The following is a 24,001-nucleotide window of genomic DNA, read 5'->3' on the forward strand; positions in this document are numbered from 1 at the left end:
GTGCCTCTGGGCCTGTAATATATTGAATAAAAGTCCTGTAACGAGATGAAGGGTGTATTTATTTTATGCGGTTCAACCTGTATTTTAACATGTTTTTTCACTTGAAAAAAATATTAAAATAATATATTTTTAAGTGTATTTTTTATGATTTTGATATGATAATATCAAAAATTAAAAAAAAATATTTTTCAATTAAAAAATATTCTTACAAAAATATCTTCTACCGTATTACCACCAAACACTCACAAAAAGATTTTACATTTCCAGACATCCTTGAACCTTTTTTTTGTTTTGGTTAGTTTAAAAGCTCTTTCAATTATTTTTTATGGATAATTATATACAAAAAAAAAAACCTTCCAAGTGGACTACAACTGAAAAAATAAAAACGCAATTAAACTTTGTAGTTATATATATATATATATCTTGATAACAATTTTATATATTATAATTTTATTATCTTTGTGCCCTTATTTCAGTTGATGCAACTAAGGTTTCATTTTCAGTAAAACACTGACAATAGGATGGAGTAATAGAAAACTTCTTTTTATTAAGAGATTGTTTGTTTTTATATTTTAAAATTATTTTTGAAAAAAAATTAAAATTTTTTATTTTTTGTTTCAAATTATTTCATTTTTTTAATGTTTTCAGATAATTTTGATGTGCTTAGATCAATTTTTTTTTTAAAAAAAATAATATTATTTTAATAAATTGTAAAATAAAAAAATTTTAAAAAAATAACTTTCACTACAATATCAAATCAGCTATAAACTAATAATTAATTAATGATATATTTTTCTATCTTCACCCCCTCACTAGGCACCTAACACCTTTTAACTCCGCACAATCAACTTTCAACTGCTCCCTCAACAACTCACGACAATGGTAAACCAAATTAATTTAGAATCTGTATGTTTTGTGTAAAATAATTTATACAAAAAATATTTTCTAGATTTTTTTATATTTATTTCTTGTTAAATATTTTTTGAAAAATAATTTTTTTATGCTTTTTTCTGTAAAATATTTTATAGAAAAAATAATCATTATAAAATATTTTACAATCAATATTCAAACTTAATTGATTTTCTAAAAATTATTTTCATATCATAAATTTCATATAATATTTTATAAATAATAATTCATTTATAATATCATCTAACTATTTCAACCATCACATCCATCTCACCATCATAACCATTACCTTCTTTTTAATCACCATCATAACCATTTTCTCCATCACGAGTATTTCATTCATTGTCATTGCTATGTCACTATCACAATTATTTTCATTATTATTATCACTATCACTATAATCATGTCACCATTACTATTATGACCATCTCCTTCGTCACCATTGTCATCATTTTTTTTTTAATTACCACCACAATCACTATGTTTTTTATTATTACTGTCATGTTACTATTATCTCCTTCTCTACAACTATCTTCACAACGTATCATTATCTCCCAACCATCACCTCATTAAAATGTATTTTTATATCAAAATATTTTTTTTAAATCAAATATGAAAAAATCACCTCGCTGGTATTCATGAAATATTTTACTAAAAAAATCAGACCCTTGTAATCAATTAGGCTCCGTTTGTTTGTAGAAAAGTGGTTTCCTTTTGGAAAGTGAATTATGGGAAAGTGAATTCCGGGAAAGTATTTTCTGATGTTTGGTAGTGTTATGGAAAATGAACTGGAAAACACTTTCCAGTGTTTGGTTGTGTTATGGAAAATAAACTGAAAATAATTTATTAATGAATTAATTTTTTTTCAAGTTTATCTAATATATATAAAATATTTAATATAAAATATTTAATCACTTACAATTGCCATAACCTAATTTTGACCTTTTTTATTTTTATTATTTACAAAAAAAATGATGAAAAATAAAAATAAAATAAATGAAGGATGAATTAAAATTTGGGTTAAGGGCAACATGATTGGAAGTTTAATGATTTAATTAAACTCTTGACTAGTTTAATTAATTAAATCAAGGGTTTAATTGGAAATTGATTTAATTAAATTTTAAATTATTTTAATTAATAAAATCAAAGTTTAATTGAAGAATTAAGTACTTAATTAAACTTTGATTTAATAAAAACACACATTAAATAAAATAAACCAATTTGTCTTCATCTTCAGTATTTCCATTTTAATTCGCTGCTGCAGTAGCAGTGAATTTATAATTCGCTGGGCATTAAATTTTCCTTTTTTCCTTTCTCAAATTTTATGTTGACTGGAATTAAGTTTCCATTGACTACTGTTTCAGCTTGTTACCAAACATGGGAAAGTAAGGAAAACGAATTCCAGGAATTTGTTTTCCTTGAAACAAACAGAGCATTAATATCATCACACACCCTCAAATTGGTAGGTGCCTAAAGATTCCTACTTCATGACTGATTTTGTATGAAAATCAATACCCAAAGGCATTATGACATCATATGTTTATTCTTTCTTAAAATAAATAAATAAAATAAATAAACATTATAAATTTAAGACTTTATGGGTTGCTACAATGCTGACATCGTAAGATACATGGCCAATGCCAGCTAATTTTGACCTTTTTTATTTTTATTATTTACAAAAAAATGATGAAAAATAAAAATAAAATAAATGAAGGATGAATTAAAATTTGAGTTAAGGGCAACATGATTGGAAGTTTAAAAGATTTAATTAAACTCTTGACTAGTTTAATTAATTAAATCAAGGATTTAATTGGAAATTGATTTAATTAAATTTTAAATTATTTTAATTAATAAAATCAAGAGTTTAATTGAAGAATTAAGTACTTAATTAAACTTTTATTTAATAAAAAACACAGGACTTAAATAAAATAAACCAAGAGAACCGGTTTTGTCTTCATCTTCAGTAGCAGCAGACCACACCTTTCCATTTTAATTCGCTGCTGCAGTAGCAGTGAATTATAATTCGTTGCTACAGTAACAGTGAAACTGCAGCAGTGAAACCTTTGCATTTTAATTTGTTGCTACAATAGCAGTGAATTATAATAGGCGTGTGCTACGCACGCCAAAGGAAAGTGTTTTCCTTTCTTTTAACCGATTTTAAAAGAAACACTTTCCGCAATGATTTTATGTTGACTGGAATTAAGTTTCCGTTAACTACTGTTTCAGCTTGTTACCAAACATGGGAAAGTAAGGAAAACGAATTCCAAGAATTCGTTTTCCTTGAAACAAACAGAGCATTAATATCATCACACACCCTCAAATTGGTAGGTGCCTAAAGATTCCTACTTCATGACTGATTTGTATGAAAATCAATACCTAAAGGCATTATGACATCATATGTTTATTCTTTCTTAAAATAAATAAATAAATAAACATTATAAATTTAAGACTTTATGGGTTGCTACAATGCTGACATCGTAAGATACATGGCCAATGCCAGTTGAAGTTGAACTATCATATTTGGATTTGATGGGTTATGTTTTATCCAGGTATAATGATTTAATTGATATGGTAATTTTAATTATTTTTGTACTTGACAAGGTAATTAAGGTTCAAAGCAAGATTTATTTGCTAGATAGTTAATTAATACTTTGATTTTAGTAATTTAATAAAATTTTTGTAGCCAGAATAGTGATATCTGCAAACAAATGTTTCTGATAGAATTGAAAACTCTTACATGTTTAAATATTTTTTTTAGAGATAAAAAGTGTAATGATATTTTAGAAAGATAAAATTTTAAAATATGAATGATAAAAACATTAAAAATGAAGAGATTGTAAACTTTGAGATTGAAGGATTCAAGGAATACTTATAACTCATGAGTCTTGTTCTTTTACGGAGATGAGTTACCGAAAAATCACTTCGTTTGTATGATATTTTGAGTTGTATTTCACTCAAAATAATACATATTAGATTAATGTACAAATATTGAAGGGTTTGCGTGGAGATCCTAGAAAACTACTGAGAAAGTGTTGGGTTCAAGCAAGTATTTTTAAACTTGTTAGGGGAAGAAAACGATTCCAGACACGCTGCATGGGTTTGGGCAACACCTACATCCTTTTTTTTTTGGGAAAACTAGGGGTTTTAAGTTTGTTAAATTTGGGTTAATTAGTATTCTAAACTCATTTTTAATGCAATGACTTGTCATCCTTTTTTTTTTCTTTTTTTTTTTTCAAATAGATGATCTTTATGTAGTTTTATCTCTTCAATAAGAAAAAGATTCCAAGTTAGGGCGTATTAATTAATATTCTAAAATGTATAGGAAAAGTATTATAATTTTTCATACATGTTATTTTTATTTTTCAAATTTGTCTTCTACTTTTTTTCATTGTTTTTTTTTTTTATTTTTTTTTTCAAAATTATTTTTTTAATATGGAGCTGGTTGAGAATTTAGTTTAAGCACTATCGATTGCTATAGTGTTCTCTCATATGATTTTTTTTAATGATTTATTTTTCAAAATTATCTTTATCGATTTTATTATTTTTAATAATAAGCTGGTTAAGAATTATAATTATAGATTTTCTCATAAAATACAGTAAATTGCTACAATGTTTCCTTGCAATGTGTTTTTTTTTGTTTTTTTTATAATTTTTTTTAAAATTTTCTTTATTAATTTTTTTTTTTTTTTTTTTCTCTCTCTCTCTCTATATATATAACCCCCCCCCACAAATTCATAACAGTGCACGAGTATACCAGAAACCCACGGTATAGCACGTACATGACATTGGAATAGAAATGTGGTGAATTGTAGTTAAGTTTTTCAAATAGGACCCACAAAGAAAGTAATAAAAAACAATGATTTTTTACTCTTAAAAAAAATAGTTTGAACCGTCTTTATCAGAAACACACACTTAGTCCGACATCAAATGGAGTGGTTAATTATTAGAGTAGCTTAGTAGAAATCCAAGCATATTCAACACAATACTATTGACTAGCACCATAACTCAATTATCAGACCGCAGACTGGTCAGGGTAATCGGCAAGAGGCGATTGGAAGGAAATATACTGTTTGAGAACATGTACTTTCATTATCTTGTTTTATCAAACCTGTCATTTTCCGATTAGATTTCCTCCCACATACTTTATCACACATTTTGTTCAAATCAAAGCATAATAATTTTTATTTTTATTTTTTGACTTTGATAGTTTGATTATCATTTCCAAAGACCGTACTGCAGATAGAATTACTGGTGCTGAAGGGAAATAATTATTTCGATATATATATATATATATATATATATATATAATTGCATCATTAATTAATTATTCTCGTAGACATGGGAGGAGTACCATCTTGTCTGGGCAAAAGCTTATGGATGAAAATGGAACCGCAAGAATCCAAAACCCTTGTTGCTAAAATCATTAAAGGTCTATAAAATAAAATATACAAAACAAATAGAAACAAAACAAAATCACAGGAGGAGAAATAGGAATGGCTGTAAAGGGGAGAAATTAATAAAACCAAGAGGATAAAAACAACGTTTTTTTTTTTTTTAAAAAAAAGGAAAGGAAAAGGGAAGGTGGAGAGACCACAATAATTGGGCATCAAATGCTTATGGGGATCCCCACTGTTGCTGAATTCCAAGATATGGCCACCGTTCCTGAATTCCAAGATCTGTATCCATCACCATCCCTTATTATTATTCTATTACATGCAATGCAACATTAATTTATCCTCCGTTTTCTTACCACCGGAAAAACTCCCCTGTAAAACCTTTCTTCTTTTTTCTGGTTTCGTTATTTCTGGTTTCGTTATTTCTGATATCGTATGCTGTACAAGCTGGTCACTTCTTATTTCAATCAATCCATTTTATTTTTAGAGAAACGATTTCACGATGGGGTAAAGTGTGATAGTTATAATTCGATTGATATTATTTAAAATTCTCGAATTCAAGTATTATCTTGAATAATAAAAGAAAAAAATAAATAAAGTATAACACGTACGTGTTGTTGTTGGAGTGGAAGGGGGTGAGGAGAGGGAGGGAGGGAGGGAGGGAGGGAGAAGGCAATAAAATAGAATAGAAGGCAAAGAACCAATTAGGGCTTCGTCGGAAAAGTAAGCCCTCAAAAAGGTAAACCATTCAATCACCCACTTTTCCCTTTTTATTTTTTCCTTCTCATTCTTATTACCACATTCCCCTCCTCTTCTATTTAGACCTTTCTTTCACTTATTTTGTACACTAGTTTTTGTTTTTCTCTTTTGAGCTTTGGAACCATACTTAGTTGGGGCCTTTTGTCTATTAGGGTTCCATTTGCGAGATTCTTCTTATATCTCGGGCTCAATTTTCAGTTTCGTTTGTTTCTTCAACTGAAAACGTTAGCTGAAGCAGCTTTTTTGATAGTGAATTGCGATTCGGGGGTGTTTTGATTCTTGATTGGGGCGCAATTAGTTTGGACGTGACGATGAAGGTTGTTTGAAGCCCAAAAAAGAAGAAGAAGAGGAAGAGGAAATGGCTGCAGAGTCTAACACAGGGTTTCACCTAGAGGGGACCTTAGGTTCTGCTCTTAATCGGCATGCAATTTCTTTTCAATCTGACGCTATAAACAGTGGCTGCACAACGGATATGATTCCCATGGGGATGGGGTCTTACTTTGGGATTAATACTAGTACTACTAGTAGTTGCTTGATGTTGCCTGGGAGTTCCAGCTTGATTAGTAATAATACCAGTCCTGGTGGTAGTGGAAGTGATGGAATTGTTCAAGCTCAAGCTGGGAATTCTTCTGCCTCTTCTTCGTTGCTTCTTGATTCCGTTCCTGGCTTAAAGCATGATGCTGGCTTGGCTGTTGAGTGGTCCGTCGAGGAGCAGTACAAACTGGAGGAAGGCCTTCAAAAGTAGGTTGTTTTCTGCTAGGGTTATTATTTTTCTCCACCCATTTTCATCTTAGTTGAAACTTTGTTTGTCTTAACTCACGTGTGTGAGTTTTCTTCATTTTATATGTAGTATGGGTACTTACACCTGGCATTGATGATGATGGTTTAGTAGCTTTCTCATTTTTTCTGTGCTTTAAAGTTTAGTTTGATGTGGTTATGTTGCAACCAAATTTGTACTAGTCTATTCTAATATGGTCTGGAATGGTTCCTATTAGGAAGGATTTTACTTAATTTTGGTTCTGTTGATAATTTTCACGCAGTGATGTGTCAATTTAAATTTACAGATATGCTGATGAACCACGTATTCTGAGATACATAAAGATTGCAGCCATGCTCCGTGATAAAACTGTTCGTGATGTTGCGTTGAGGTGTAGATGGATGACGGTAGGCTTTTCTTTCCCTGTAGCTCATTGGAAATTTTTGAAAGACATCGTTCATCATATTGAAACTTTTTGATTATCAAATAGATTTTGCTTCTTTTGGTTTCCCTCTTGTTCATTCTTCAATTAAAAAGTATAAATGTTGTGAGATTCAACCTTCTTTTGTTGAATTTCTTATTTTATTCATTTCCTTGAACCAAATCAAGCTGCAATTAGAAGATTGCATCGGATGTTTATTGCTCATGTAGGCTTTGGTTTGGAGCTTTGGAGTGATAATAATTTAAGCTTGTTAAATAAACGGAAGAAAGTACAAGGGCAACTGTAGTTAGGTATCTTCTTAGGCAGATGGGTCTTTATGCTTTGATGTATTATCTGATGACAGTTATCTTTATGCTTATCTGACAAAAACCTGTTTTAGTTGACAATATCATGGATCATGTGTTCTGCTTGCTAAATATTTGTATACTTTAACCTTACATCTCCTTATGTGACTTTAAAAAAGTAATGAAAATCTTCTGCAGAGAAAGCGAAGGAAGGCAGAAGATTATAACATGGGAAAGAAGATCAACAGCAGGAAGGTAACCTTAGCTTGTTTTGTTTTATCATATGGTTCATTGCTTCAAAAAAGAGAATTGTGCCTAAGTTTAAGGTTAAAGGATGCACCAGCCTTCAATATTGAACTTTTAATTGCCATAATTATATTGGTCCATTAAACAGAAATGTGATGCTTGGCCCTAATATTGTTAATTTGGCTGCATTCCCTCATTCTGGATAAAAGTTTCATGGGTTTGGGTAACAATTTTGGGTGTGATTGTCTTTCTAAAATGTGAAATTTATCTATATTGGGAATACCTTCTCCAAGTTGAAAACTGTAGTGGCCATCCCCCTGTTGCTGCTGGCAGATATATATAGTTAATTTTCATGGAAGCAGGAATTCAGCTTTTGATTACGTTGTCATGGCTGGACAAGTGATAAAAAATCCCATTACATAACCTTCATGTTTACAACCTATTTACATATAGCTTAGAACCAACAATATAAATTCTATCTTAATGGATTGAAATGATTAATGTCTTTAGGATGTAATGTTGATTGAAGAATCACTATTCTAAAGATCATGCTTCTTCAGGATAAGCTGGTGGAATCATCCTCGAAGATGAACATGGCTGCAGGTTTACTGCAGAATGTGGCTTCATATCCTCTAATGATGCACCATACAAACCAAAGTGAACCTATGCCTTTTGAAGGTTAGTTTTCTCATTTTTTGAAAAACATCCTTGTTTAATGTCTCATTTGTTTGTGTTTTCTGCGTTAAGTAACTTCTGGTTCCTATTTGTGCAAATCTCTTTTTCTCTTTTCATGTGGTGGAGTTTGCTATATGATTTGAACTGAAATTGCAGATCAGCAGCATAGTATAAATGCAATTTAGACTTATCAATATGTATGTATGAGTTTCCTCACAGCTGTTGATTCAAGCGTTGTTTTTTGTTGAAGTTGTCGAAGACTTGTGTAAAATCTGACTTGCAATTTCTTCACTTTGACCGGATTATTCTTGTTCTACTTTTTTTCATGTAGCATAATGTGAGAATAGCTTGAGTTTCATAACTTGATAATGTGAGATTGGGGCAATCTTGCAAGGGATGTGGTAAATTGGGAGAGGTTAGAATAAATTTAGTTTTGGGAGGATAAGAAAATTAATAATCTAATTTTTTCAGAGATGAAATAATATGCTGTAGCTGAGATTTGAATGAGAGCTAAAGAGACAAATTGCTTTTGACAGGCAAGATGCTAGAAAGAAAACCGAAAAGAAAACAACTTGATAACCGCTAAGATTCTGGTAAAGCAACTAAAATTCCTTTTCATTTAATAGCTCAACATAACAGGGCATCTTAAAGAGTGCTTTGTGGTAAAGAGCTTTCTTTGTGGTGAGGAGATTGTTGATGACTAAAAGTCACTGCCCATTTATGCGTTTCTAAGCTGTTTAAAATTACTTTGCATAAAGGACTCTCATCACTGAGAGAACTTAAAGCATGAAGAAAATCAGATGTCGAGCTAGTGACTAAACAATTTAAAGAACCCTATGTTGTTGAATTGAATTTCTTTCTTAATAAATGTGCCCTTCCAATTTGGGTCCTAAAACCCAATGAAAAAGCTGTTAGTTCTTATGGACACAGCTGGTAATGACCAGCTAGTTGGATTTTGCTTTTGTAATTGATGTGGAATTATTATTGGGCGTTCTGGATGGCTAGGGAATGTTTCTGGTCTTGGTTTTTCCCTTTGGAACCATTTTCTGTAGCCATATAATGGCTGCATCATTTTGAGATTTAGCTGTCCAATATCCATCCTGGTCATGGCAGATCTTCTGCTGACCACTTTGCCAATCTAAGCTAAGCTCAAATAAAAAGAAAAAAACATCTGGAGATTATGGATTGAGATCATGCATAGAAATGGGCCTTTAGTCTCAGATGAATTCATGAGATGCTTTAGGTTACGGTGCAGACCACAACATGGTGTTATGTTGGTGTTTTGTTCTGGTTGGATCAAAATGCAATGTTTTGATCTTTTGTGGAACAATTGAGCAACAATAACCTGTTCCAGAGAAAGCATGGTAACTGGGCAGTTATGTGATTGAATGGCCTATTAGTAGGAAAAGGAACTTTAAGAAGGTATTTGGAAAAAGTTACATTGTCACAAGTTGGCTGTAGAGGAACAGTTTTCTCAATATGATTGTTTTCTTTCAATTCAATATCTTTGTAATTTGTCATATATTATTCAACATTTTCTGCCTTGTTGAAAATACTTGTTCTCTTATCTCCACTGTTCCCCTTTGCTTTATATCTTCTATTATGCCTCATTTCATTGTTCAAATTACTCTTTGCCTTCATAATACTACTAATATCCATTTATTTTGGTGGCTTTCAGGAATTAGTGGGACGACTAGACTCTTGGACCAGAATGCTCAAGCTTTTAGTAAGATATCAGCTAACCTTTCTACATTCAAGGTGAATACTACTAATTTTTATCTTTTAAATGTTGGTTTAAAACATAGATATTAGCTCAGAGCAAGAAGTGGTTGCACATTCAAAAGTTTTCAGCACCGTGTGGAAAGGAAGTGTTGTGGCTGCTATTTCTCTTAAAATTCTTGAAATTTGATCGATCTTCAATAATCAATGGGTTGAACTCAGATGCAATGTATTAAAGACAACATCTTTTGTTATTCTAGGAACATTGCTTGCCCTTTTCCCTTTCAACAGAATTTGTTCTAAACATAATAATTATAACCTGATCTCTGTGAAGATGACATTGTGTTTTTCTGGGCTGGTTATTTGCTTTCCTTGTTCCACTGGTGAAAAGAAAAAAACACATTTACCGTATAGCCATAAAAGGTTTTGCGTTGAATGGTTGAAATTAAATACATGGCCTGTTACAAATCACACTCACTTTAAATCACATTTTTACTACTTTGACTAATACAAAAGGGAATGAATAGCAAGTATGGTTGAAACTGCAAAATGCCACAGTGCAATTTGATGGACATATGCAAATGTTCTGCTTGTGGAAAAGGAATTCTCTTCTGAGTATAGGTACTTAAGCTTCATGTTTACAATCATGTTACTTGGAAGCTTGACCTTATCTTGTCATGCTCATATCCACACTGTTATGTGGGTACTAGACTCAACAAAATATCAAAATTATCATGAAAATTGACTTTGTTGACACCTAGCTGTGAGCCGACCCTGAACACTAGCGCACAAACCCATGTAACATATTGAAAGGAATTCCATCTTCTGTGTTGAATTTTCATATCTTTTCTTTGCATCATCTCCCTTTCTACATGCATATCTGAGAAACTGGTCCCATGGGATGTCAACATGGACTTGGATAATGGTGCTGTTATGTCACCATACAGCCTGCAACTATCATGGTTGCTGCACTTGAAAATTCAGCCATTTGGTTTTTTAAATTGCTCAGTTTACAGGCAGTCATACAATTTTTTAGTCTGGGATTGTTAGATTTGTGTAGATTTACTATTATTTATTTTAAAAAAAAAGGAATAATTTTTTTTTTACTGAAAAATTTCTCGTGAATGTTAATTAGCTGGAAAAGGACATCTGTGTTTTATTAAAATTGGTGATGTTTATTCATTTATAATATTAGCATTGTTAATTGTAGTGAAATTGTTTAAACTATGTACATTAGAGACAATTTGCTCAGTTGCCAAAAATTCATGGTAACAATGGCTATGCCCTAAATGCCTGTGATGACTAGCAAAACTGCTCCACTATTTAAAACCATCGGTGTAAATTCCACCAAATCAAGATCTTGCTGCTAAGGTTCGCTACTTTATGAGGATTTTAATATTATTTCTTAACATTTTTTCTTTTATTTATTTATTTAATTATTTCCACATTCTTTGGCATTTTCATTGATTTAAGAGGTTTGAGAAGCCAGTTTATGATACTGTTTTCGAATTTGAGTTAAGAGGTCTAGAGTGGCAGAAGATTAGTTGTGGTTTCCAAGGATGGGCTGTTAGTTAGTTTTAACATTTTCATAAACAGTTGCAGGATAACATTGACTTCTTTTGTTACACAAGGAACAATATCACTGCCATCCTGAACGAGTATGTGGATTCTCAATATCTTCATTTTGGTATTGGTCCTGTGACATGCCACACTATTTGTTGTCTACGAAATTGCTAAGTTGTGGAAAATCCTACTTTGTGTTTTGCAGTATGAGAAAGATGCCTGGAATAATGAGTCGGATGCCACCACTGCCCGTGTCCATTGATGAGGATCTTGCAAATAGTATATTGCCCAATACAATTCAGGTAATCTATAAACAACTTGTCTTGATTGCACATTTCAATGGACGAGTGACGAGTTTCTTTATGTGTTGTCACATTAAGACTCATATATGTCAATGAATAATAAAAAAGAAAAAAAAAAAGCGAGATCATTTTGTTGGTATATTGCCAATACAGACAGATGATCTGATGATCTGATGACCCTGGATGATTGGTATATATATTTTCCCTTAGTTAACATACAGTAACACATCAAGAATATATTAAAACTTAAATATATTTCAGATTGATCATTACTTAATAAAAATTTATGCAAGGACCGTGTGGAGATCATTTAGTCTCTGTCTTCTTTTGTGGTTCGTTTCATTGATATATGAACCTCATTAAGTTTCTTAGCTGATCATCTATGTGTGTTTTATTTCTGCCTAGGCATCCCCTCCACGGAATATCTTTTCTTAACCTGTGGCCTGAACATTAGATGCAGATTTCATGATGTTTTCTGGTTGTAATGTGTTGTTTTATTAACTGTTTATCTTGGTGTTTTCCGGTCCCTTTTTTTCCCCATTTATTTCGACCCTTTCTTGGGGTGATATTTTGAAGTCCAATTACTTTGATGTAATCACCAGCCAATCTGCTAGACAGTTCGAATTTTGGTGGCTAGAGAATTGATTTTTTCCTGGTATGCAGTCAAATATGGAACTTTTATCAGGCATTAGACCTATGAGTGTGCTGGTGCTGCTGAAGTAACATTGTTAGATAACAAAGGCTTTGATCGAGTGTTTTTGTTAATGTTGTTTTCTTTTCCTTGAATCTCTAGTCAATGATGTTTGGCTCGCCTTCTGGAATACAACTGAAGCAGGAGCCAAGGTGCTGATGGAGAATTCATGAGAGGCTGATTTGGATTTTATCTGGTCTGTGTAAGTACAGAAATCTCACTACTGTATATGCTAAGCAGATGGTAGGAGGCCATTCTTCCTTTTTGTGTACACACTCATCACAATTATGGGTCCCACAGTGGAAAAATTTGTAGAGATCCCATTTTTGGAACCAGAAATGCTTACCTCACCAGATATCAAACTCAAGAACCTGATAATAAGAACACACCAGCTGCCCGTTGCTCCATGGCGCCTGGGAGAGAATTTCTAACCCGATCACTGTTATTTGGATGAATTTTGAGTTGAAAGTTTCTTGTGTACAAATTCATGAGATAAGAGAGCCTTGGAGTGGAATATTTGGTGCTTAAATTATGACTACTTTTGAGCACGTTATGCTGCTGTGATCCATCATGTACCCAATTAAACCGATAGATGATCCTCGATCACGTTGCTCCTCTTTTTCTTTAACAAGATTTGAAGTGGTTCTTCTCAATGCTATGTTTAATCGTGCTTCGGTTCTTTTGCTGACGTTGCTAGTGAAAACATTAGTAAAGCTGAAAAGGTCAGGAAGCCATTTTCCAAAGGAGGATAGCTCCCAGCAAGTTTGACTTTTGGTTTGCCTACACCCCTTTTTAGGTGCACACTGGTGAAGCCATTCTCAGCAAGTTCAATGAATCTTCAAGTTCCATCCAATAAAAGAAGCTTGTTAGGTTTTAGTGCCCCCCCCCCCCCCCAGAACTCGTGAATAAAGGACTTGGTTGTTCTGCTATTTTTTTTTTTAGTTTAATATAGTGTGCGCACTTCGACTTTTTTAAAGTTAACTACCATGTAAGCCTCCAGTAGCCATCATTACGAGAAACTCCAGTTGAACCTGAGACCACAGAGGACAGCAACTTGGTTGCCCCTTCTGTAATTTTGTTTCTGTTATTACTTGTCGTCATCTTAACTTAACTTGTTAATATGACATTTGTACTTCTAGACGTTGTGTAACGTGGACCGTCCTTCCACTTCCATCCAAGTCAAACTGTCAAGTGTGGGCTTATTAAAAAAAAAAAAAATCAACGAACTTTATTTAATTTACTTTGTGCTTAATTAGTCTTGAATTTTATTTTTTCTTCCATTTTTTAATCTCTTGAATTACCATTTTTTTTATTTGGTCACAGAAAATTCTCCTTTTAATATGTTGTTTTAACATTACTGTTTATGCGTTTCAGTGTTTTGCAAATATCTTTAGAAAAAATAAGTTTGGTTCTTTTACAATCAATTCCCACTTTCCCCCAAAATTTGAACGGTGGATGCATGTTTTAATAATTTTCAAAGGACATGCACCTTGAAAGCAACCATTGATATTCTGATACTCAATGTTAAGTTTCTGTGAGAAACACACTTGAAGTTGATGGTGACTTTGCTGAACGTCCAAGGCGAAGGGAGCTGGAGGATCGACTTAAAGATCACGGGCTTGAGGCTCTATATTCGTTGAAAGCTGTACAGAGATGGGGCATGAGATTCCAAGACCTGATGTGAGGTATATATTCGGATCATTTTTTTCTCTGATCTTAGTCTTACGGCGGAGGAATTACGTCTGACGGTGGAGATTTTGATTTGTTCTTTGCTCACTGTTCCTAATTCAAGTTGGGTTATTTGCTCAAATCCTCTGGATAAGTTCATCTATCCTGCCGAGCTCGATGGTAGGGTACTCGATCGAGTGGCTATGATACAAGTTTGCAAGTAATTAGGCTCGTGGACCTAGTGAGAACGAACCAAGCAGGTGTATCGCGAGCACACATCGAGCTTGAGATTTCTACTGTCGTCCCAAATATCATCCTGGGAAACGATGGATCGGATTGGCTCAACCCCTCGAAGGTTTAGAGAGGGTTATATCATGGCCACAATCCCCCTTCTTCTACAAGCATACCCTACTTCTCTCTCCCTGTTTCCTCTTTTTTTTTTCCTTTTGTCCGATATAATTTTCGCTACAAGCATGCATATCAGTACTCGTCCTGATAGACGTTGGAGTTTCGGCTTTGAAGGACGCCCACAAACCTAAAGCTTGTTTTCTTTGTTTTGTACTGCCAACATGTCTCTGGTTAGCAGAGTCCGCAGCTCTGCATGGGCTCTGGTGCCAGCAGGTGCAAAATGTGACATATGAACCCGATGATTTAAAGGGTTGCCTTACTTGAGCTGTATAAATTATAAGAATTTTTTTTTCTAAAATATAAACAGGAATTAGGTGTTTTTCCTTTCCAAAGAACTCTACACGTACCGAGCAGAGCAGCCACAGACTGTGTTTGTCATTGTAGGTAAAATACTGTTCATCAAAAAATTATTTATTTTTTAAATTTAGATTTTTCATATGTTTTTGAATCAAATTTGAATTTTTTTATGCGATAATTTAAAAATAATAATATTTTAATATATTTCTAAATAAAAATACTTTAAAAATCAATCAATACCAAATAAAAAACATGTCCATAAACAACAACCGCATATATTGTTAGGTATATTTCATGGAAAACGAAGTTTTTCCAAGGATTTCCTTGGATTTTGTTTTTTTATTTTTGTTTCCATCCTGGAGCACATGGTCGAACAACTTCGAATCATTATTAAACGTATATACACGAAAAAATACAAATTGGAAATGATTGTTGGACTTTTCTTTTGCTCACATGACTGGAATCATCATGTCAATCAGAAATAAATGGTGTCCCTTTCGACCCCCAAAAGGTCCCATACTCTGCATGGGGAGGCATGCAAGAGATTACAGCTATAATTATTCTCAAGATTTTGCTTCTTTTTCCCCATAAAAGAAAAGGTGAAAGGAACTGGTGCACATTGGTGAAGGCATCAGCTGGCGACAGAAAAAACACACAACTTGGAAATCATTTGCAATCATTTTTATTTAATTTTCTGTGAAACACATGTTATGTCAACAATAATTGATGCACATGCTGGGCCGCACTTGCCCCTCCGAAATGCCCCAACATTTTTGCTCGTCCTCCGGCTCCGACTGCTGCCATTCCTATCCATCGGAGGGTTTCAAGATATATATTGTTAGGTATATATTCCCACCACGAACAATATTGTCTCCCCAGAAATGGGGTAATCTTGTGGTGGAAAACACTGTAACCTCACAAACCACTCCCCCGATCTCCCTCCTTTCTTCCACAATTCTTCTGATAAAATATTATTGCTGCTGTAAACCCACACAAAACCATACAGAATATTCTGCTGTTCTCTATATAGATAGATATATAGGTTTCACAAACTCTACAAATGGTTTTTGCACAAAAATAGTTCATATTACATCGGAAATTAATCTCACTAAATAATTGGATAGGAAGATTCATAAAATATTTTATGAAATAGTAACTTGACAATATTGCGTGTTAATGTTCTTGGAAATTAACATGTCAAATAATTGGTCAGGAAGGAGATGCTGAAAGCAACAATCCATGAATAAAAAAGAATGGATCGATCGATGAAAGTAAAAAGAAGCGTGGAAGGAAGAGCAGGCAGTGCTAGTAAAGCGCCAATGAGGAGCATGCCAGGTGAGTAGTTAAAGTCTAGGGGGTGTTTTTCGGTGATGTTCTACTGTATTTTTTGAAAAAAATTTAATGTTCTTCTTTAAATTACTTTTTAAAATATTTTTATATCAGTTTGATATATTAATATTAAAATAATTTTTTTTAATATTATTTTTATCTATTACCAAGCAATGTTTTTTTTAAAAAAAACCCCAGATACCCTCACAGTGTGAGCAAATTAATATTTATAGTGGGCGGCAGAAGCCCGTCATCGTCAATAAATTAATATTTATAGTGGACGGAGGATGTCCGTCGCACTACATTAAGGCCTTGTTTGTTTCCCGGAAAGTAGTTTCCGGGAAACCATTTTCCAAACTTTCCTGTGTTTGTTTGTCATTAGAAAAGTTGGTCAACGGAAAACAATTTCCGGTCAGCGGAAAACGCTTTCTAGTCAACGGAAAACACTTTCCGGTCAACGGAAAACACTTTCCAGTCAATTTTAGTCAAAAAAAAAAATTGACTTGGTTTTCAGGAAAGTGTTTTCCTTTTAGCTGTGTTTGTTTTCCGGAAAGTGGTTTCCGGGAAAACACTTTCCAAACTTTCTTGTGTTTGTTTGCCAGTAGGAAAGTTGATCAATGGAAAACACTTTCCAGTAAAAGGAAAATTTGGCTTGGTTTTCAGGAAAGTGTTTTCCTGAAAAATTTGAGGGGAAAACACTTTCCGGAAGTTGTGAAAAATTTAGAAATGTCATTATTTGCTGATTATATCAAATTTGATCCTCAAACTTTTGATTACTATATATATTTTGTTTTGAATATTTATTTTTCAATTTCATCTCTTAAAATTTTATTTTTATATTAACTTTGGTCCTTATTTTTTATAATTGCTATTTGCTTTTTTCTTATCATTTTTTTATTGAAATTTTTTATTTATCAAATTTGATCCTCATTCTTTTTATTGTTACTTATTTTATTTGAAATAATTAATGAAATGTTGATTATTATTATTTTAATTTCTTCATTTTTCATTTTTTTTTTTAATTTTTTAGATTTGATCCCTATTATTTTGATTATTATTTGTTTTATTTGAGATAATTTATGAAATTATATATTTTTTTCAATTTCATTATCATTCAACTTTTTAATTTGTAAGATTTGTTCCTCATTATTTTAATAAACTTGAAAAAAATAAAATATTAATAAGTTATTTTCCAGCTCATTTTTCATGACATAACCAAACACTGGAAAGTGTTTTCCAGTTCATTTTCCATAACACTACCAAACATCAGAAAATACTTTCCCGGAATTCACTTTCCAGGAATTCACTTTCCCCGGAATTCACTTTCCAAAAGAAATTCACTTTCCTGCAAACAAACGGAGCCTAAGTGTCAACAATGTTAAAATGGTTAAATTTGAACAATACAAGAGAATACGTGTCGTTTTGGGTCAGCTTACAGGGAAAAAAAATGATTTCTTTTTAATGGACATTGTTCTAACTCCATTAAATCAATCTCTCGAAGACATTTCCAATACAGTGTATGAACACTAGCCCTCACAATATATTGGCCCATTAAAAAGATTATTTAATTTTAAATACAAATTGAGTCACACACAGATATACATGATTCCAAAATTACCAACTTGCCACCAAGGAAAAAGGGAATTTCCTGGTCACATCAATTATAAATGTAGTGGCAGTCAATTTAATAGAGCATCTCCGGTTGACTTTGATCCCTGTCGTGAAAAATAGGCAAGAAAGTTCCATATATATTCCCCTAATGATAAAGCAAGGAAGGGTATAATAAACTTCGAGTTCTCTGAATCTTATGGGCTTATCTTGTCCGTCTCGAATGACGAATATCTTTTTTAGTTATAAGTAAGACACAAAATTTGGTTCGAAACGGCAGTCACATGCTCTTCCAAGCACAAAAGGTTCGCATCCAACGTCTTGTTTTTGTAGCTTCGCCATATGAATTATATGCACATGCAAACAATTCAAGCGTGGACAATGGACATCATTTCATTTTAATTATCAAATTCTTTTGAATGGCATATGGACATGTTAAAAAATAATATAAATTATATTTTAAAAATTTATCTAATCTATACAAGTTTTGAAGGGGTGTGTTAGAAAATAATATAAATTATATTTTGGAGCTTTACCTAATAATTTAAGCTATTGGATTGAGATGTTTTTTTGACAGGCCTTTACAAAGGTTGCTTTTCAAAATATTTTTTATTTATAAATGTATTAAGATAATACTTTTTATTTGTTTTTAAAATTTATTTATGGTAATAATAATACCAACATATCAAAATGATCTAAAAATATTTTAAAAATAATTTAAAATGGAATAAGGCTAATAAGACCATGTTAATCCTGCAATTAAATGAAGAAATAAGCCTGATTAAGACATGGCTTGCACGTGTCGTCAAGAAAAGAAAACATAATGTATATATATGGTCGGCAGCACCGTGCATACCACGTCAAAAAAAAATTAAAAAAAAAAAAAAAACATGGTTACATAAATTCAGGGCTCTTCTGGGCGGCACAATGTCGATCACATGTCTCATTTAGCCCGAGAGAGAATCGTGTAGCCAACGTTGCATGTTTGCTCATCATATGGCTATTTAATTTTATTTTTGCGAGCAATATGAAACCTGTTCTTTCATGCATATTGCATAGTTTCCCCTTGTCGATGTCTGGTTCTCCTATTTATTACAACACATGTGTGCTCTCATGTTTTATTATTCCTTTTTTGAATTCGGAAATATATATAATCTTATTAATTCATAATTAAAGCTTTTCTTTCTCAATCCTCGGGTCTCGAATGCTTCTGTGAAACAGAACTAGTGTATGGTTCATGAGCTTCTTCTTTTTTTCATCAGTGTTCAGGTTTTAAAGTCCATCACAGAGCTCGGAAAAAAAAAAACCACTCGATGCATAATCAGATAAAGAAAACGTTTCGTCGGAAAGACATCGGTCGACATGGCCATGTCGACCCGGTGAGAGAGAAATCCAAAGGCATTAATTAATTTGAGGATTAAGAAACATTAATTTGTAACATTTTTCAACCACTTTGATTTTGTTGAAAAAGAGGAGGAAATATCCTAATAATCATCCTTTTGAATCTCCTGACTGTTAGGTTAATGATGCCATGATATACTACTCTGTTGCTCCTTGGAGTTTACTTGAGCTATTGTGACATGGCAGTTTTATTTTTATTTTCTGGGTTTTTTTTTTTAATAATATCCTCTTATAAACTTTCCATCGTTATTATTAAATTCCGTCTTTTATATTGGTCAGGATAAATATATATAGTTTTTAAAATTAATATAAATATTCAAGTCAATTTAAATATATTTCGATTAATCCCAATAAATTTTTAATAATTTTAAGATTTATAAAACTCGTATTAGTGATATTTAAAAAATAAATTTAAAACTTGAAAAAAAATTAAAAATATTGATATTTCACAATTTAGTAATGAAAACAATTAAAAAAAAAATAATTTATGTCGGTAATTTTATATAAAAACAGTGACGGAATAATAATAAAAATTTTACTGGCATTGCCGACTAAAAAATTAACAAGCACACACAGAGCGCTGACAAAAAGAGACTTGCGAGGGAAGCAGCCATACAATCAAATCAACAGAGTCCTTGATTCCATTTTAGTTCTCAGCTGCTTGCTTTGCCGCCTTTTGTTTTTTTGTTGGTTTATTTTGAATAATGCTGCCTCTGCCTGCCTTAATCTTTCGATCGCCATGCCTCCTGTTAAAGCGTAAACAGTGGCAACACTAGAGAATCTTTTTGATTCTCGAGCTGCCGGGTTCTTGAATGTACGGTGGTTTATTTTTTAAAAAAATATATATTAAAAATATATTTTTTAATTTAAAAAATTTATTTTTAACTAGACATTAAAATAATCTAAAAATAAATAAATAAATAAAATTTATTTTTTAAAAAAAATACTTTTGAACAAAAATAAAAATTATACATTATTCATAGCTATGATCCTGTTTCAACCAGTACGTGAAATCAAGTAAAAACTGTGGAAACAGATTTTGTCCCTTTTTTTTTTTTTGTAATCTTTCAGGCCGTAAAGTAAGACTTGATGCTCTCTCTCGCCCTTGCATGCAAACAAATTATCACACAAACATTCGAGCTATACAATCTATCGATGTGGTTAGTATAATATAATAATGATTAAAAATTTATATAATTATTAATTTTAGAGTTTATAAAATTAATTGAGATATATAATATATGACTTGAATATTTATATTAATAATAAAAAAAACTAACACATCATGTGTGGGAGAGAGCCATGAACGACTTATTGTACACACGACGAGACGCTCGATGAGGCAGACAATTGCTTCTAACTAGGCGAGGCATGTGCAATGCAAGACCTGCAGATTCAAGGCCAGCTCCCTCTGCTAATTGCTGGGGAAAAAAGAATTAGGCTAATTAGCTAGATTTGATGAGCCTTTTCCCTCCCCTTGTCGGAAAGGAGTTGGGAATGCAACTCTCAAGACAATTCTGGCGTTTTTTTTTTTTTTTTTTTTTTTTTTTTTCAATTCTGGCGTTTCTTGTTTTACTAGCTAGTGGAATTAAATTTAGGAACAATTTGGAAAGGTACATAAAAAACCAACGAAAGAAACCAAAAAGGTCCAAGTATATGAAGAATAGTTTTCCTTTGCTCCTCTTGGTCAATTGGAAAAGAAAAACATCGGCAATCTAACAGGAAAGGCCCCTACAAATTAATTAAAATAAGCATTTTTCAACAAAGTCAAGAGAGGGAGAGAGACAATATTGGGACATGGTAGGTTTGGTTTCCGTTCATATATTGTCATCTTCCACTCCCGCTGTTAAGCTTTCTCATTTCTGGCTGTTCATCAAACATTGTTTTTACTGTATCTTCGTTAAGACTTGGTCTCTCCCTCTCTCTGTCTTTCACAATTATTCCAGAGTGGAAATCCTGCCCTTGTGACAACTGTCGCGATTCGGGAGCTCTCCTCTTGTTATTTTCTCTGTGTTCCTTGTCCTCATCAATTCCTCCCCCCTTGAAATCTATATAAAAGCACTTGCCATCTTTGAATCCCATCATGTACGATCTTACTAGCCAACCAGTAAACATGATTAATTCAAGCCCACCTCTTCTTCACCATTATGGAGAGCTTGCACGCCTCCCACCTCAGGTTCCTACACCCGAACGCAATGACCTCCCGGATGGTACTGTTCTCATGGAAGAATATGGCCAACTCCCATTGATCGACCTCAGTTGTCTAAGTAGCACCAACGAAAAGGTGCGGCTAGCTTGTGCTGACGCTATATGCAGAGCTTCGTCAGAGTGGGGATTCTTCCAAGTAGTGAACCATGGTATAAGCCCTGAGCTGATTCGGAATATGAGGAGGGAACAAGTGAAGTTGTTTCAAACACCTTTTGATAAAAAGGCGACCTGTGGGGTTTTGAACAACTCTTATAGATGGGGAACTCCAACAGCTACTTGTCCGAAGCAATTCTCCTGGTCTGAAGCTTTCCATATTCCTATCTCAAAAGTTTTTGAGCAAGCTTGCTATGGGGAGTTTAGCTCTTTAAGGTGCTTCTCTATTTTCACCATGTTCCAATTTGGTCTCTCTCCATCAGTTTGCCTCTAGAAATTAACTTGAACAGCACAACTCTTAACTTGCAAAATCTACGTTCTTGACTGGCTCCTTTCATCGTTTTTTTTTTTTTTTTTTCAAAAGACAGTCACCAAAACTTTAACACTTGATTTCAATTCAATCTCGAGTCTAATGGAGTTTCATGCACTATTTTCCTCGTGGGATCAGGAAAATAACTTCACAATACTCTTTAGTGTTACAACCCCAGGCACCATGTTCGAGTCCGCATATTTTGTAACTAACCACAACCATATGATCAGGCGATAAAAATATAAATATCTTGATTAGCTTCAGAAGCCGTCCTAACAGCCATTGAAGTCACCCTTTCTTCTAAGATGCCTGTGTTATTATATGGTAGCTAGACTCTAATCAATTTGATGACCTGTATCAACAGGGAAGTGATGGTGGAATTTGCAGCAGCAATGTCAAAGCTGGCAAGGTTACTGGCTGGGGTCCTAGCGGAAAACGTAGGCCACCCAAGAGGAGTGTTTGAGAGCACTTGTCAAGAAAGCAATTGTTTTCTTAGGTTGAATCGTTACCCAGCCTGTCCAATATCATCAGAGATTTCTGGCTTAGTGCCCCACACTGATAGCGATTATCTAACAATCCTCTCTCAAGATGAAGTGGGAGGACTCCAACTCATGAAAGATTCAAAATGGGTGGCTGTAAAACCCAATCCAGATGCTCTTATAGTCAACATCGGAGATCTTTCCCAGGTAAGATTAAATTTCTAGTTTCAGTTTTCATTAGCCTGCGTTTCAAGCTAGAATTTGACCAAGTGTCCCAAGTAACTAATTAAAAAATCCTTTATTGCCTGCTTTTGTTCGTGGACGTGGACGTGAAGACTCAGAACAACGATAATATTATGATATTGTTATTATAATTGTGCATCGACCCTATCCTTGAGCTAACAGACAGCACATCGTATTTTGGCATTTAATCTTTGTCCGACTTGGGAAAGTCAAACCTAGTTATTGAATTTAAATTCCTAGAATACTATAAAGTAAGAATCTGATTTATTTTTTAATTGATTGTTGGTTTGTCTACTGTAAATGTGAATAATATATCAGGCATGGAGCAATGATATCTACAAGAGCGTGGAGCACAGAGTCATGGCAAATCGAGAGAAGGAGAGATACTCAATTGCCTACTTTCTATGCCCCTCTTATGACTCGTTGATAGGCAGTTGCAGAGAGCCTTCTTCTATATACAGAAAATTCACTTTCGGAGAGTACAGAAACCAAGTCCAGGAAGACGTCAAGAGAACAGGCCGTAAGATAGGCCTTCCAAGATTTCTACTTTAACACATACCATCCATTAACAAAACCTTCAGCCTTTAGGTATCACAACACAGCATTCAAAGCAGCTGAATAGATATGCAGGAGGAGGATATATATATATATATATATATATATATATATATATATATATATATATATATATATATATATATATAGAAGTCAAGTCTGATCCCGCCAGTATGGGCTTTGATGTAGTTAAGCCCAATGAAAATCTGCCACCCTTCAGGTTATCGGAGACATGCAGACTCAAGTCTGCCATTTCAGAAATAGTTCGATAGCCCATTGTTCAAAATCATGTAGCCAAAGGGCCCATCGACAGCCCAGTCTATAAGTAATTTTGTTGCTTGGATTGAAGAGCCTCCCTAGACATGTCCTCCCTCCCGCCTACAGACTGTACCAATTTCTATTAACCTTATGAATCTATCTCTTCAACAAATATACGCGCATGATCTAGTCGTTGAATTTATAGTTATAGCATGCATGTGAAGAGAGTGCTGCATTATGTGGCTACATGCGAAGAAGAATAGATGGATATCATGTTTCCTGTTGCCTTTCTTTTTTCTAATCATATTTCCAGTTTTTTATTAAAATTTATTTTTAACATCAC

The 24,001-nt window shown here is 33.1% G+C and overlaps 2 protein-coding genes across 5 annotated transcripts; both read left to right on the forward strand.

Moving 5' to 3' along the window:
• Positions 1-5,440: 5,440 nt before the first annotated feature.
• On the forward strand, positions 5,441-13,394 carry LOC118055068 (uncharacterized). Of its 3 annotated transcripts, none has more exons than XM_073411021.1 (9): positions 5,441-6,042; positions 6,215-6,803; positions 7,127-7,226; positions 7,744-7,800; positions 8,352-8,469; positions 10,145-10,224; positions 11,782-11,843; positions 11,954-12,050; positions 12,627-12,941. In XM_073411021.1, the coding sequence occupies exons 2-9, from the start codon at positions 6,421-6,423 to the stop codon at positions 12,693-12,695; spliced, it is 966 nt and encodes a 321-aa protein (XP_073267122.1). In that variant the 5' UTR covers positions 5,441-6,042; positions 6,215-6,420; the 3' UTR covers positions 12,696-12,941. The 3 variants fall into 3 exon arrangements, with proteins under 3 accessions (XP_073267122.1, XP_073267123.1, XP_034922785.1); XM_073411022.1 differs by having other exon boundaries at positions 6,313-6,803; XM_035066894.2 differs by having other exon boundaries at positions 5,447-6,803; positions 12,844-13,394.
• A 7,832-nt stretch (positions 13,395-21,226) lies between these two features.
• LOC118055101 (gibberellin 2-beta-dioxygenase 6) lies at positions 21,227-23,535 on the forward strand. Of its 2 annotated transcripts, none has more exons than XM_073411016.1 (3): positions 21,227-22,029; positions 22,488-22,809; positions 22,938-23,306. In XM_073411016.1, exons 1-3 carry the CDS (start codon positions 21,536-21,538, stop codon positions 22,974-22,976), a joined length of 855 nt encoding a protein of 284 aa, XP_073267117.1. In that variant the 5' UTR covers positions 21,227-21,535; the 3' UTR covers positions 22,977-23,306. The 2 variants fall into 2 exon arrangements, with proteins under 2 accessions (XP_073267117.1, XP_034922795.1); XM_035066904.2 differs by having other exon boundaries at positions 21,229-22,029; positions 23,164-23,535.
• Positions 23,536-24,001: the final 466 nt, after the last annotated feature.

This window comes from Populus alba, chromosome 8 (genome assembly GCF_005239225.2).
Source record: "Populus alba chromosome 8, ASM523922v2, whole genome shotgun sequence".
NCBI lineage: Eukaryota > Viridiplantae > Streptophyta > Magnoliopsida > Malpighiales > Salicaceae > Populus > Populus alba.

Coding starts and splice junctions, on each gene's coding strand:
- LOC118055068 (XM_073411021.1), top strand. CDS start 6,421: ATGGCTGCAGAGTCTAACACAGGGTTTCACCTAGAGGGGACCTTAGGT. Junction 6,804..7,126: donor CTGGAGGAAGGCCTTCAAAA/GTAGGTTGTTTT, acceptor TTAAATTTACAG/ATATGCTGATGAACCACGTA. Junction 7,801..8,351: donor AGAAGATCAACAGCAGGAAG/GTAACCTTAGCT, acceptor ATGCTTCTTCAG/GATAAGCTGGTGGAATCATC.
- LOC118055101 (XM_035066904.2), top strand. CDS start 21,536: ATGTACGATCTTACTAGCCAACCAGTAAACATGATTAATTCAAGCCCA. Junction 22,030..22,487: donor GGGGAGTTTAGCTCTTTAAG/GTGCTTCTCTAT, acceptor CTGTATCAACAG/GGAAGTGATGGTGGAATTTG. Junction 22,810..23,163: donor ACATCGGAGATCTTTCCCAG/GTAAGATTAAAT, acceptor ATAATATATCAG/GCATGGAGCAATGATATCTA.